Source organism: Sinocyclocheilus rhinocerous, unplaced genomic scaffold, assembly GCF_001515625.1.
Source record: "Sinocyclocheilus rhinocerous isolate Xijiao unplaced genomic scaffold, SAMN03320098_v1.1 scaffold1069, whole genome shotgun sequence".
Classification (NCBI taxonomy): domain Eukaryota; kingdom Metazoa; phylum Chordata; class Actinopteri; order Cypriniformes; family Cyprinidae; genus Sinocyclocheilus; species Sinocyclocheilus rhinocerous.
In genome coordinates this window covers 1,981,212-1,993,666 of record NW_015635541.1, presented here as the reverse complement: position 1 = coordinate 1,993,666, position 12,455 = coordinate 1,981,212, and the positions used below count along the sequence as shown (strand labels likewise).

At 34.3% G+C, this 12,455-nt stretch overlaps 1 protein-coding gene across 1 annotated transcript in view; it reads right to left on the bottom strand.

Moving 5' to 3' along the window:
* LOC107747273 (probable lysosomal cobalamin transporter) overlaps positions 1 to 12,455 on the bottom strand; it is a 103,986-nt gene that overhangs the window by 56,260 nt on the left and 35,271 nt on the right. Inside the window, exons 6-7 of the mRNA XM_016561739.1 lie at positions 7,650 to 7,738; positions 1,398 to 1,471 (exon numbers count right to left, since the gene is read on the bottom strand). Coding sequence (XP_016417225.1) covers positions 1,398 to 1,471; positions 7,650 to 7,738 — 163 coding nt within the window. The remainder of the gene's footprint in view (positions 1 to 1,397; positions 1,472 to 7,649; positions 7,739 to 12,455) is intronic.

The following is a 12,455-nucleotide window of genomic DNA, read 5'->3' as shown; positions in this document are numbered from 1 at the left end:
GTAAACAAAAACTTTTATTTTGGATGCAATTAATCGCGATTAATCGTTTGACAGCACTATATATATATAATTTTATTTTATTTTATTATTATTATTTTTATTTTTTTTACTTGTGGTAGTTTTTTCAGGAATTTTTTATTTATTCAAAATAAAAATATTTTGTAAAAATACAAGTGATTACTATTATTTTTTATGAATGTAATATATCCTTGCTAAATAAAATTATTAATTTATAAAAAAAAAAAAAAAAAAGATTTGACCCCAAATTTTTGAACGGTAGTGTATACAGTTACATTTCTATTTTGAATAAATGATATTTTTTCAACATTTTATTCATCAAAGAATCCTGAAAAAAGTATTACAAAATATCACGCATATATTATTATACATACAAGCACCAGTTCACAATTTGCGATACCAATTTCTTTATCACTGCAGAAATTATTATGCTACTGAATATGCTCCTTTATGTAGAATTAAATATTTATATATTTATTTATTTAAAATAGTGTGCCACAGTGAAACGTATTCCACCTCATTCTCTTCAATCCTTGATAAAGCGGAGATTCTCATAGCCTGGTTACTCATGATGTTGGCGATGAAAAATGGATGACATTAACAAGTGTTACAGTACAATCAATTTATCTTATCCGAATAGAACAGCTACAGTACGCTGAAGGAATCAGAATACGGGCGTTTATTAATGGCCTTCAGGCTCAGATATATAAATAGGAGAGAGATAACAGGGCATATACATCAAGCCGACGTCTCAGGCACACATCCACACACATCTGTGAGAAATGACAGAGTGTCATTTTGAGCGATTGCAGGCCAAAACGCAAGAATCACAAAACATTTCTAACGTTGAGGGGCCACTTCATCATTCAGGATGACTACAATCAAAGACTGTTTCCATACAGGGGGCTTTTGTGGCATATGAGAAACCTACGCATGAAGATGACCTATCGGAACTCTACAATCAAAGCTAGGTCAACAACCACTTCAGGAAAATGATTCTCTTACACATCTATAATCGCAATAATCACTTTAGTTGTTGTCATTACATAGTCAAATCATTGCTGTTTGTTTGAACTTCCAAAGCAGCCTGACACTGGTTCAACCAATGGCATGAGTTTAGGGCGGGACAATCTGTTTTTTTCAACCAATGGCAAATGAGGCAGAGGTTTTGATACTAGCGGTACAGAAATGACACACTTCAGTCTATAAAAGGATAGACAAGCATACTTAAATTGTGGACAGAAACATGCATATTATGTCTAAAACTGCTTCCCCGTGACAGTGCTGAGCAGTCTCTTTGCACAACCCTTGTAACCGCATGCAAATCAATGGGGCACAAGTAACCACCCACCATTACCAATTCTCTGTTGGCCACTCACCGTGTATGTGATCACTGCCAGCATGCCAATCAAGGTGAGCGAGCTGATGGAGAACGACAGGGCGGCCAGGCCATCTGCAAGACAGAGGGGAAATTTATTTATGACATGGGCCAAATGCAGAGCTCTGTTAAGTTTTGGTCATACGCCAGATATTCAGAGCAGTTCCTGCCCCCCCAGGGAAATTTCTCAATGCACCTCATCTTCTTTCCTCTTACTCTGACATATTACTGAAAGGTCAGCAAAGTTTTTGCCCTCTAAATTTTAATAGTCTCAATGACATGTTGAAAATATAAAGGCCGTTCAGGAATGTTCTTCAATTAAAATACGGCTTTATTTAATAGTCAATATCAATATCAGTAAAATTTCACAATTCTTGATACCACAGCAAAAGCTAACGTGCTACTAAACATTTTGCTTTATTTAAAAACTTTTAATATTAAAAGGTTTAATATTTTTACTATATTATATTAGACTAGATGGTTAGATTTAGATTATTTTTTATGTATTATATTTATTGTTGTTGATGATTAATAATAATAAATATGAATATATGAATATATTAAACATTATGGAGTATAAAAGTGCTTTAAAAGTATTTAAACTTAAAATTAAGTAAATTAAGTAAAATTTAAGCATTGATCTTCACATTTATCAAGTAATTGTTCAAGCAAATAATCTGTAACAAAATAAAAAAAATAAACAAATTCTGAGAAATACAACCAATTAAAAATGTAAACAGTACATACCGTTGTTGTTGATACATAAAAAATATTAATACAATATAAAAATAACAAACGATATTTAAACAAAGGAATGCACAAGTATATAAATGTACTTCAAAAGTACTTTTATAATTAGGTAGATTAAGCAAAAATTAATAAAACATTAATTTTCACATTTATCAAGTCATTATTCAAGTAAATAATTAGTAATAAAAATAATAAATAAACAAATTACTAAAAATATAATGAATTAAAACTCTTTAAAAAAACAAAAATTAATTTCAATGTTAAAATTTAGTTTTATCTCTCTCTATATATACTTGAATTAATTTATTATGAATAACTGTTGTTACTCAGACTTTTTTTGTTTCATGAATATATACTGAATATATACAATGCTTGCAGTAAAAGAAAAATGCTGACTTTTGTTTACCGCGTAAAAACTAGCCTACTAGTCTCACTGGAAAATCAATGAAGAAAAAAACAGACAGCGCCATCTTTCTGCTCTTCCATAATTTAACAGGCACACACCTGTATTTTTGCTGTGAATGGCTTGACTGCTCACATTCAAAAGAAATTGCAGTTTTTTTTTTTTTAGTACAGACTTGGTAAAGTACATTTGACATTTTGTGAATCCCTAGTCCTCAAGATACAAGATGGAACATGGAACCGAGAGAGAGGGGAAAAAATGGGGAAAATGAGTGAAAAGAGGAGAGGGCATGATGCCAGCTGTCAGATCTGAGGCCAGCTGAGGCAGATTTATGGGAGGTGACCGCCACCGCACTCCCTGTTAGGATCCCACCTGTCATAGGGAGCGAGAGAGTTGAACACACACAAACTCGCACCATTCCCCTTTCCTCTGGTTCTGAGCTATGGCCCAGCGGAGCAAAACACAGCATCCTGGCAGCCCTGAGCCCAGAAAGCCCCCTTCTGCCTGCAGCCTACCTCAATTGAATGCAACCTACTGTTCTCTGTTTATTTTCCTCAGGAACTGCTTTGCATCACTCACAAAATGACTTCCTTCCATTCTGTTGAATCACATGAAGTCTGAGAAATGTTTGCTGCGCCACCCACCACGTTCCATACACAAAAAGCCCCGAGACACAAAAGCAGACGAGAAGAAATGAAGATGATTACACTCCTGCTTCCTAATGTAGCAAAACGGAAGAATATAAAAAGAAGAGAAGCTTTGATGTCTGATGGCTGAAATGAGCATTTACATCTGAATAGGTGTTTCCTTTTGTGATGTCCCCGCTTTTGTTAAGTGGCGAAGGTGCGATGCCGGAGACAATGGCGTTCGTGTTTGCTACGGAAAGCCGCTCTGTTTATGAACTCCTCACAATGCAGGGGGACCTACGTTTTCCGTCGCTTCCCCGGAAGACTTTCTGAGGGAATAGACAGAGAATATATTGTTTATTATCTGCGGCAGCTCCACAGCTGCTCTAGCGGCTGATTCCTCGGCACTCGGAGAGAGTGGAGGCCCTTATCTCGACATGCACGGAGCACCTCGGGCTTATGTACGCCGAGGAGACCGCTGCCAATGAGAAGTGTTTATTAAAGAGCTCTTAGCTGCGGTATTCACAACATGAGCTTGCTATGATAACCTCATGGAGATGGAAAGCAGCTTGCTAAAGCCAACTCACTCACTGGATTCTGGATTACAGGAAAAGAGAAAATGCACTACTCCCAAACAATTATCGACAGAAATGTTATAAAACAAAAGTGGTGCAAACCTCTTTGCACTATATGCACTACAGGAGAGGTTCTCAATTAGTTTGATTGAAAGCGATTAATCTTAATCTTATTTATGGTGTTTAATAAAAAAAAACTATGAGCATAGACATATACTAGGCCTATATTTAATGCACAGACATAGTGAAAAAGCAAGGCACCAATATTACAATTCTAACTAATATTGAAATTATTTATATTCATGTTTTATTAGCCAATAAAGAATAAACAGACAACATTAAAAATCTAAATAAACAAAAAATAAAACAATTATATTTGAAACGCTACAAGGCATCAAATTATAATATATACAATATATATATATAAAAAAAAAAATTTCATTTTGAGATTTGCTAAAGATATATTTAACAATGTAATTCAATTACTAATGTTTTTAAAGATTAACTTAACACTAAATAAATGTAATATGACTGGTAATCCAAATGTAAAATAATTATATTCATGTTGTAGCCATTAAAGAATAAAATGAATTTTAAAAAAATCAATTAAATGCTGTAAGTGAATTTAGGCATCACAGCATTACATGTACAGAATGAAAATCACTATTCATTTTGAGATTTGCTAAAGATTATATGTTTAACAATATTATTAAAATACTAGTGTTTTTAAATAACATGTAATGCAAAATAAACGTTAGATGAATACAAAGGTAATCTAAATGTAAAATAATTACATTCATGTTATAGCCAATAAAGAATAAAAGATAAATATTTAAATTATATACAATTTAGTATAAATAAGAAGAAAAAACCCATTATAAATTAAAATCATTAATACAAATGCTACAAGTGAATTCAGGCATCACAACGTAATGATGTACATGTACAGTATGAAAAATGGATATTCATTTTGAGATTTGCTAAAGATTATATGTAACAATAATATTAAATGTTTTTAAAGATTGCTTTATGGTCAAATAAGAGTTATATGACGGCAAAATATTTTTTATATTCATGTTATATCCAATAACAAATAAAGAGTCTATATTAAAATTCTCTACAATTTAGAGTTAGAAAAAAACATTAAAAACTAAAAATAAATAATTTAAATGCTACAAGTGAATTCAGGCATCACAATGCTAAATGTACAGTATTAAAAACGGATATTAATTTTTAGATTTCCTAAAAATCTCTCATTTTTCACACACCTAAAACAGATTTAACACCTTGCAACCACCTTATGATACTACATTTTTTTCTTCACTATTCTGGCTCATTACAGACTAGAGCTATGAATGCAAAATTATATCATCAAATCCAAATTAGATTCAGCGTAGCTGATGCCTGATGCCTTCTCGTCACACTACGTCACTCTAACTCCAATTTGAAATGTCTCTCACTGAAACACATTCAACTCAGCGGGAAGGTAAATCAGAGAACAAGAGCTGTCTGAGTGGATTCTGGGTCCGGGCCTTTGCTGCATAATTAGGTGGAGACTTTTTTCGAGCCTATGTGATAAGATCAGATCTCCAGCTGTCCATCCTTCTGCACGCTCCCTCGCCCTCTCGCCTCAGTCTTACCCGCTAATGGGGAATCGGGTATTGCATTCAGTTTATGTTTTATGTCTGTTTCACATGGGGGAACCGGCAACTGAACCGATGCATATCTGTGGAATTGGTAATGGACAACCATGGCTTCGGTATGACACCGGGTGGAAATCGTCAGCCTGTCTTGCCGCTTGGGTCAAGGTACTCCTTCAGCAGCCAAGGCTTCTCAGAGACATGATAACCCTGCTTACATAGCACACAGGGTCTGGTTACTAATTTAACACGCGGAGTGGAGATGAGGAGCAGGGTACCACGACCGTCAACCTCAAGCTCTGCTGCAGATTTTGACAAACAAGCCTGTTTCAAAAAGGCCCTTTTTTGCTTGATTTCCATTCATTAGGCCAGGACTGCTGGGAAGGGGCAATGACAGCTCTAAGACCCCCTCACAGGAATCAGGCACTGTCTAGACGAGTCACAGACTTACTCCAGGCTATTATTGGATTAGGTTGGGTTCTTTAGTGGCTCCATTCCTGCCAACTTGATGGTCTTCAAGGGAGAGTGACGCAAGTGTCACGACCCAACCTAACAAGGGAAGTTCTCTGAAGGAACACCATGGTGTTGGCAAATCGCACTTGCTTTCTCAGAGCAAAACAAACCATGGCACAAAAAATGACTTGTACTGGAAGTAAAAAAGAAATGTGACTTGTTATGTGACCTTCAAATGAGCCTTCAGAATGTGATAAGAAAGGCTCTGGAGAACACTGACACAAAATACTCAAACAGCTTCCTTTCCGCAGACTCCTTTTCTTTTGCTCAACCAGTCCCTTAAATATAGAGAAAAAGATACAAAAAAAATAAACAATAGAAAAGGGATGATCCTTTGTCCTCAGCAGTGTGAACACTTTCATATTTTAGTGGACTTTGGTGCACTTTTTTCTTGCAAAACTTAAAGTTCAACAAAAATACAACACAAGAGAACAAAATCAATTAGGGGTGTTTATTATAATTTTGTTTTTATATATATTCTGTTTTAGTTTTTATTTTAATTAAAGTTTTAGTCATTCTTGTTTTTGTTTTTTTTAAAGAAGATATGTCCATTTATTGTTTTTTCTTCAATTTTAGTTTTAATTCAGTTTTAGTTTTAGTTATTTTAATATTTTTGTAATTTTGAGCGTGTGGGCTGCACACTGCGCTCCAGAGTCCTCTGCTGTCTCCTGTACTAACTAGTTGCTTATTATCATGTCTATTATTAACATATTGGCTGTTTATTAGTGTTATAAAGCACATATTCTTCTTTCGTCAGACCAAGGCTGTATCTCATTGCTAGTTTTACTTGATCTTAGTGCTGCGTTCGACACTATAGATCATCAAATACTCATAGATCGATTACAAAACTATACAGGTATTCAAGGCCAGTCCGATCGCTACCACTTTGTTTATTTAAAAGGGGAGTCATCTCAATTATCACCAGTAAAATATGGAGTGCCACAAGGATCTGTCCTAGGTCCTCTGCTATTTTCAATATACATGTTGCCCCTTGGTAATATTATTAGAAAATACGGGATTCGTTTCCACTGTTATGCTGATGATACTCAACTATATATCTCAACAAGACCAGATGAAACTTCTAAATTATCTAAGCTAACAGAGTGTGTTAAAAATGTAAAAGATTGGATGACCAATAATTTTCTCCTATTAAATTAGGATAAGACAGAGATATTACTTATTGGACCAAAAAACAGTACACAGAATCTCTTGGATTACAATTTGCAACTAGACGGATATACTGTTACTTCCTCTACAGTCAAAAATCTGGGTTTTATATTAGATAGCAAATTGTCTTTTGAAAATCATATTATTGTCACCACTGATAAGCTACTACTAAATATATTGTAGAAACTTAATTTTCTGTAAAGTTGCTTTGCAACGATTTGTATCGTGAAAAGCGCTATACAAATAAACTTGAATTGAATTGAATTGACATCTACATCCCTGATGGAAGACCTGATTGACATGTCAAAAGCAGCCAGGTCTTTTCTTTTTTTTCAAGACAGCAAATTTAGGTAGCACAATGAGGTCTGTTGACATTGACGAGGCTAAATGTCAGGGCTGCCAAACCCACACATCACCTCTGCTCGTGGCTCGGCAGCATCCGTCGTTTTCTAAAAAGCACCTGTCGTTTTGGTGTTGTGGCCCCGGAAGGCTTCAACAAAGCTCTTTTTGCCGTTTTCTTTGCAAGTGTCAGTAAAACTGAGCTGCAATTTCACTTAAAGAGGCCTTTATGGTACTTACGGCTGCTGCCCAGCTCCTCGAATAGATACTGCACCTTCTCCCACTGAGTGGAGTTCTGGTTTGGCGGAGATTCCAACGGAACAAATGTCCTGCAACAGAAGTTCAAAATTTCTCAATCATAATGTCATGATTTATATACTACTGTTTAAAAGTTTGGAATTGGTAAGAGTTCAAATTGTCGGGGGATTTTTTTTATATGCTTATCTAGGCTGCATTTATTTCAAAAATACAGTAACACAGTTTTATTGTAAAATATAATTACAATTAAAAAAAAAACTGTTCTCTATTTTAATCTATTTTAAAATGTCATTTATTCCTGTGAAGGCAAAACTGAATTTCCAGTCTAGTCTTGAGTGTCACATGATCTTTCAAAAATCATTCCAATATCTTTCTAATAAATCTCTGACACTCAGTGGCTACATACACACTGCAACATAATATGGTTGTTAGTGTTACTCCAAAAAAAAAAAGACAAATTTATGGTCACACAGCAAACACAATCTCATCAATTAAACAAACAAGTGATCAAATTACAATAGCATAATATGCAATTTTATAAAGCAAATATATGAACACATGAATATACAAATTCAAAAATATTTTGGTTTCTAAACCATCTGTTTGTATTGGTCAGCTTAAGAGTTGAGTTGACACATCCAATAAAAGTTACATTTGAAAATATCAATAAAATACATAATTTATTATGAAAGCAAAGCATCACGATAAAAAAGTTTTGCTATACAATGTATTATATAAATTAAACAGAAATATATTTAATGTCTACAGTTAAAAAGAATATTTATTTGTTTTATAAAATTTAAAGGGATATCATTTTATAAATTTTTTATTAATGTATCTGGAGTAACATTCAGATTAACATGGGGGGTGACCACCTTAATGTTGAATATATCTTTTTCTAGGCCACTGAAGAAAAAGTATGATTTTTTATCTTATTTAAAAACATTTCTTCCAAATGTATTGTACAACTTTAAGTGGAGCACCTTTACCCAAAAGGAAAATTGTTGTCTTGCATATATGTATGTCTGTGGCTGACGGCACGAGTGTGTTTACTGTGAACTATCATGTAGAGATCCTTGTATACAGCTCATGTGATGTCTCGCCGCAAGCTTTAAAAGCAACTGAGGATACAGTATGCTCACATTCTGAGTAAATATCTGCAACACGAAGAAAGCCAGTCATCTCCAATGAGGAGAACATCACTCACAAGGTGAGGTTGCATAAGCAAATACCTCAGGCTACAGCTGGTCTAAAAAAAAAAAAATCCCATGTTTTAACCATAAGGTTCAGTTTTAGTCTGTATCAACTCTAGAATTGGTATGTCCAGAAATTATAACTGACATACAGTATTATAATCAGATGAATTTTTACAAGTAACTAGTAAAGCAACGCATAACTTTTAATTTACAAGAAAATATCTGTTACTTTTTTCAAATAAGTAATGCACGTTACCTCTACTGTCCCCGTTTTGAGAGAAATTGAGAGTGAGAAGCAAAGGCAGAGGCACTTCATTCAGCCTGAGGCTTATTAATTTCACTTTTAGTATGAAAGGGCCTTTACAGTTGCCAAAAAATTCATAAGCAGGAAATTAATAAGCAAGCCCAACTCAGATGACAAAAAGTAATGCAAAGTAATGTAATGCATTACTTTCCATAAAAAGTAACTAAGTGACACAATTAGTAACTTTTTAATGTTGTGATGCAACATTATAATGCATTACTTTTAAAAAATAACTTTCCCCAACACTTCTTATATATATGACTCTTTCCGACCACTGCTTATCCAAAAAAAAAAAAATCAATAAATAAATACAAAATAATAATAATAAAATAATGTTGCCAATAACAAACCAGGTTAATGGCGCAAATATGCAATTCAAAAAGGCAAAAATTAATAAGAACATATAAATTAGGAAAAATTTTATGACTATTAAATGTCTGACACTAATGAATTAAAAAAATCATTAGGGCTGCACAGCTAATCAAAATAATAAAAAAAACTATATTGTAATAAAGTGTGCACATGCTGTTTATTATTATTATTATTATTATTGAGGTACTTATAAGACATTTTAGCATTAATAGTAATAAACTGCATGTTCACCCTTATATTTATATTATAAAATAAATACCATTGATTGGGTCTATTCATCCTGTTTCATTCATCCTGTTTGTTTGTCTGAACATCTAAGCAACAATATTGGATGTTAAATGTCACAATATATGACAAAATAATCATGCAGCCCTAAAGGACACACATAATATCTACGGTTAACATCCAATCGGCAACTTCAGAAGCCAAAAGGGCCACATTCAAATCACAACAGATGCAAATGGCCACAAAATAGGGTCACTTTGATTTTAAATGCAGCCACATCATTCGGCATCACTGGCATAATCTGAGCGAGTTCAATTGACGTGTCACTTCAGAAAAGCTGCGTCGTGCATGAAAATGTCATCTTTTAGGGGTGTCAGTAAATTACGTTGTAAACTGTACGCACAGCAGGACGCGGTTTAATAAATCGACCAAGGACTCCGTGAGGGTTTATGCAAAGGTACACAAGCTCAAAGACTTTACACGTATCTGACCTTTGTATCCACTTTCCCTGTCGTTTTCCATCATCAATTAAGGTCCAAAATCCTATGTCAGCCAAACTTACTGTATATAGTTAACTTTCACTCTGCCATTTAAATGATATCGCATTAGACACTAAATTAAAAGCACACAGCCAAATTTGTAAGCAACGATTGGTGGCTAATTGCAGGCTAATAGCCCAAATACGATCCGTTGACTAAGGATCTGTCACGGATGTCCTCATGAGCAACCTTTTGAAACCTAAAATGACAAATGGGACACTTTGTGGTCTCGTGGACTTCACAGACACACAGTAGAGAAAGGCCACATGAATGCAGGTCCACATGAAGACGTCCATTTGGGACAGGGCCCATGTGTCTGGAGCTTAGACCAAGTATGGCATTGATAGAGTGCACTTAGAGCTCTCCAGACATTTCGACGGGTACGAGAGATTGAATGGGACTACAGAGGCTGGGAAGGGTAAGCTCTCCATTTATAAGTCCCATCCTTAGCACAGACCAATCAAAACAGGCAAACAAAAATAAGTCACTCTCCAAATGAACAATCACAAACACAGGGACTCTGCATCTCACAAAGCCATCACGTCCTCCCACATCAGGAACCCTGAGACACAATACTGTTGGTAAAACACTGCACTGGTTCAAAAGGTAAAATGAACACCAAATTGCTTCTGTCCGAAGTGCCATCCCCACTTTTAAATTTGGTCCACGGCAAGTCCCTCTTCCCATTCTGTGACCAAAGTAGCCCATCCCACTGGGTCTATACGACATGAAGGTGTGATGAAGGTATCCTGCCCCACAGAAACACTATTTAATGGTTGAGAGCCACCTGGTGAGCAGACGTGTTATTCTTGCAGCGGCAAAGAAAATCCATTATGTTTATGCTGCACGAGCACTGCTGAGAACAAAAAGTATAAACTCGAGGTTAAACGCGACAAAGCCATGCCATGTATCTATACACATTTAGACTGTATGTTGGTTTTTAGTTCGGTTAACAATTGTAACACGGCTTGATAAAAAAAAAAAAATCTTTCAAGGTCTTGAAAATTGCCAAGTTTAGAGATGCTATATAATTTGACTTTGCCTTCGGAGCTTGTTATTTACAGCACCACCTTTGGTTCATGTGTTGTGCAAAAACGATACCAAAGACATGCTATTTCAAAGTGATACCAACTATAGTCTTTATTCCAATGTTTCAGCGATAAAAAGTATTGCTTATTAACTACAAATAATTACTTTTGTCAGCATAAAGCTTCTATTTTACGTCTGTAATCTGACAAATTACAGGATATACAATGAGAAAAAACATCAAGACATCTATCAAGAATCGACTGAATCATAAAAATGGGGGTGGTTTTGGGTCGATACGATTTTTATTTATTTATGTTTTTGAAGGTCTCTTATGCTCACTTAAGCTGCATTTATTTGATCAACAATACAATAAAACAGTAATATTGTGAAATATGATTTAAATATTTAAAAAGAACTGTTTCCTGTGATGGAAAACAGAAATTTCAGCAGCCATTATTCCAGTCTTTGGTGTCACATTTCTTGTGTGTATATATATATATACACACAATACCAGTCAAATGTTTGGGATCAGAACGATTTTTAATGTGTTTTACAGGAGTTTCTTATACTCATCAAGGCTGTATTTATTTGATCAAACATACAGGAAAAAAATGTATATTGTGAAATATTATTATGATGTAAAATAACTTTTTCTATTTTAATAGACATTAAAATCTAATTTACTGCTGTGATGCGAAGCTGAATTTTCAGCATAATTACTCCAGTCTTCAGTGTCACATGATCCTTCAGAAATCATTCTAATATGCTGATTTATTGTCAGTGCTGGAAACTGTTGTGCTGCTTAATATTTTTTTGGAACCTGTGATACTTTTTGTCAGGATTCTTTGATGAATAATAAGTTAAAAAGAAGAGCATTTATTTAAAATGGAATATTTTCTAACAATATACACAACACTTCAAAAGTTTGGGGTCAGTAAATTTTTATTATTTATTTTTTTGAAAGAAATTAAAACTTTTATTCAGCAAGGATGTGTTAAATTGTTAAGAAGTGATAGCAAAGATTTATATTGTTAGAAAAGACTTATATTTTGAATAAATGCTGTTCTTTTTAACTTTTTATTCATCAAAGAATCCTAAAAAAGTATCGCAGTTTCCAAAAAAA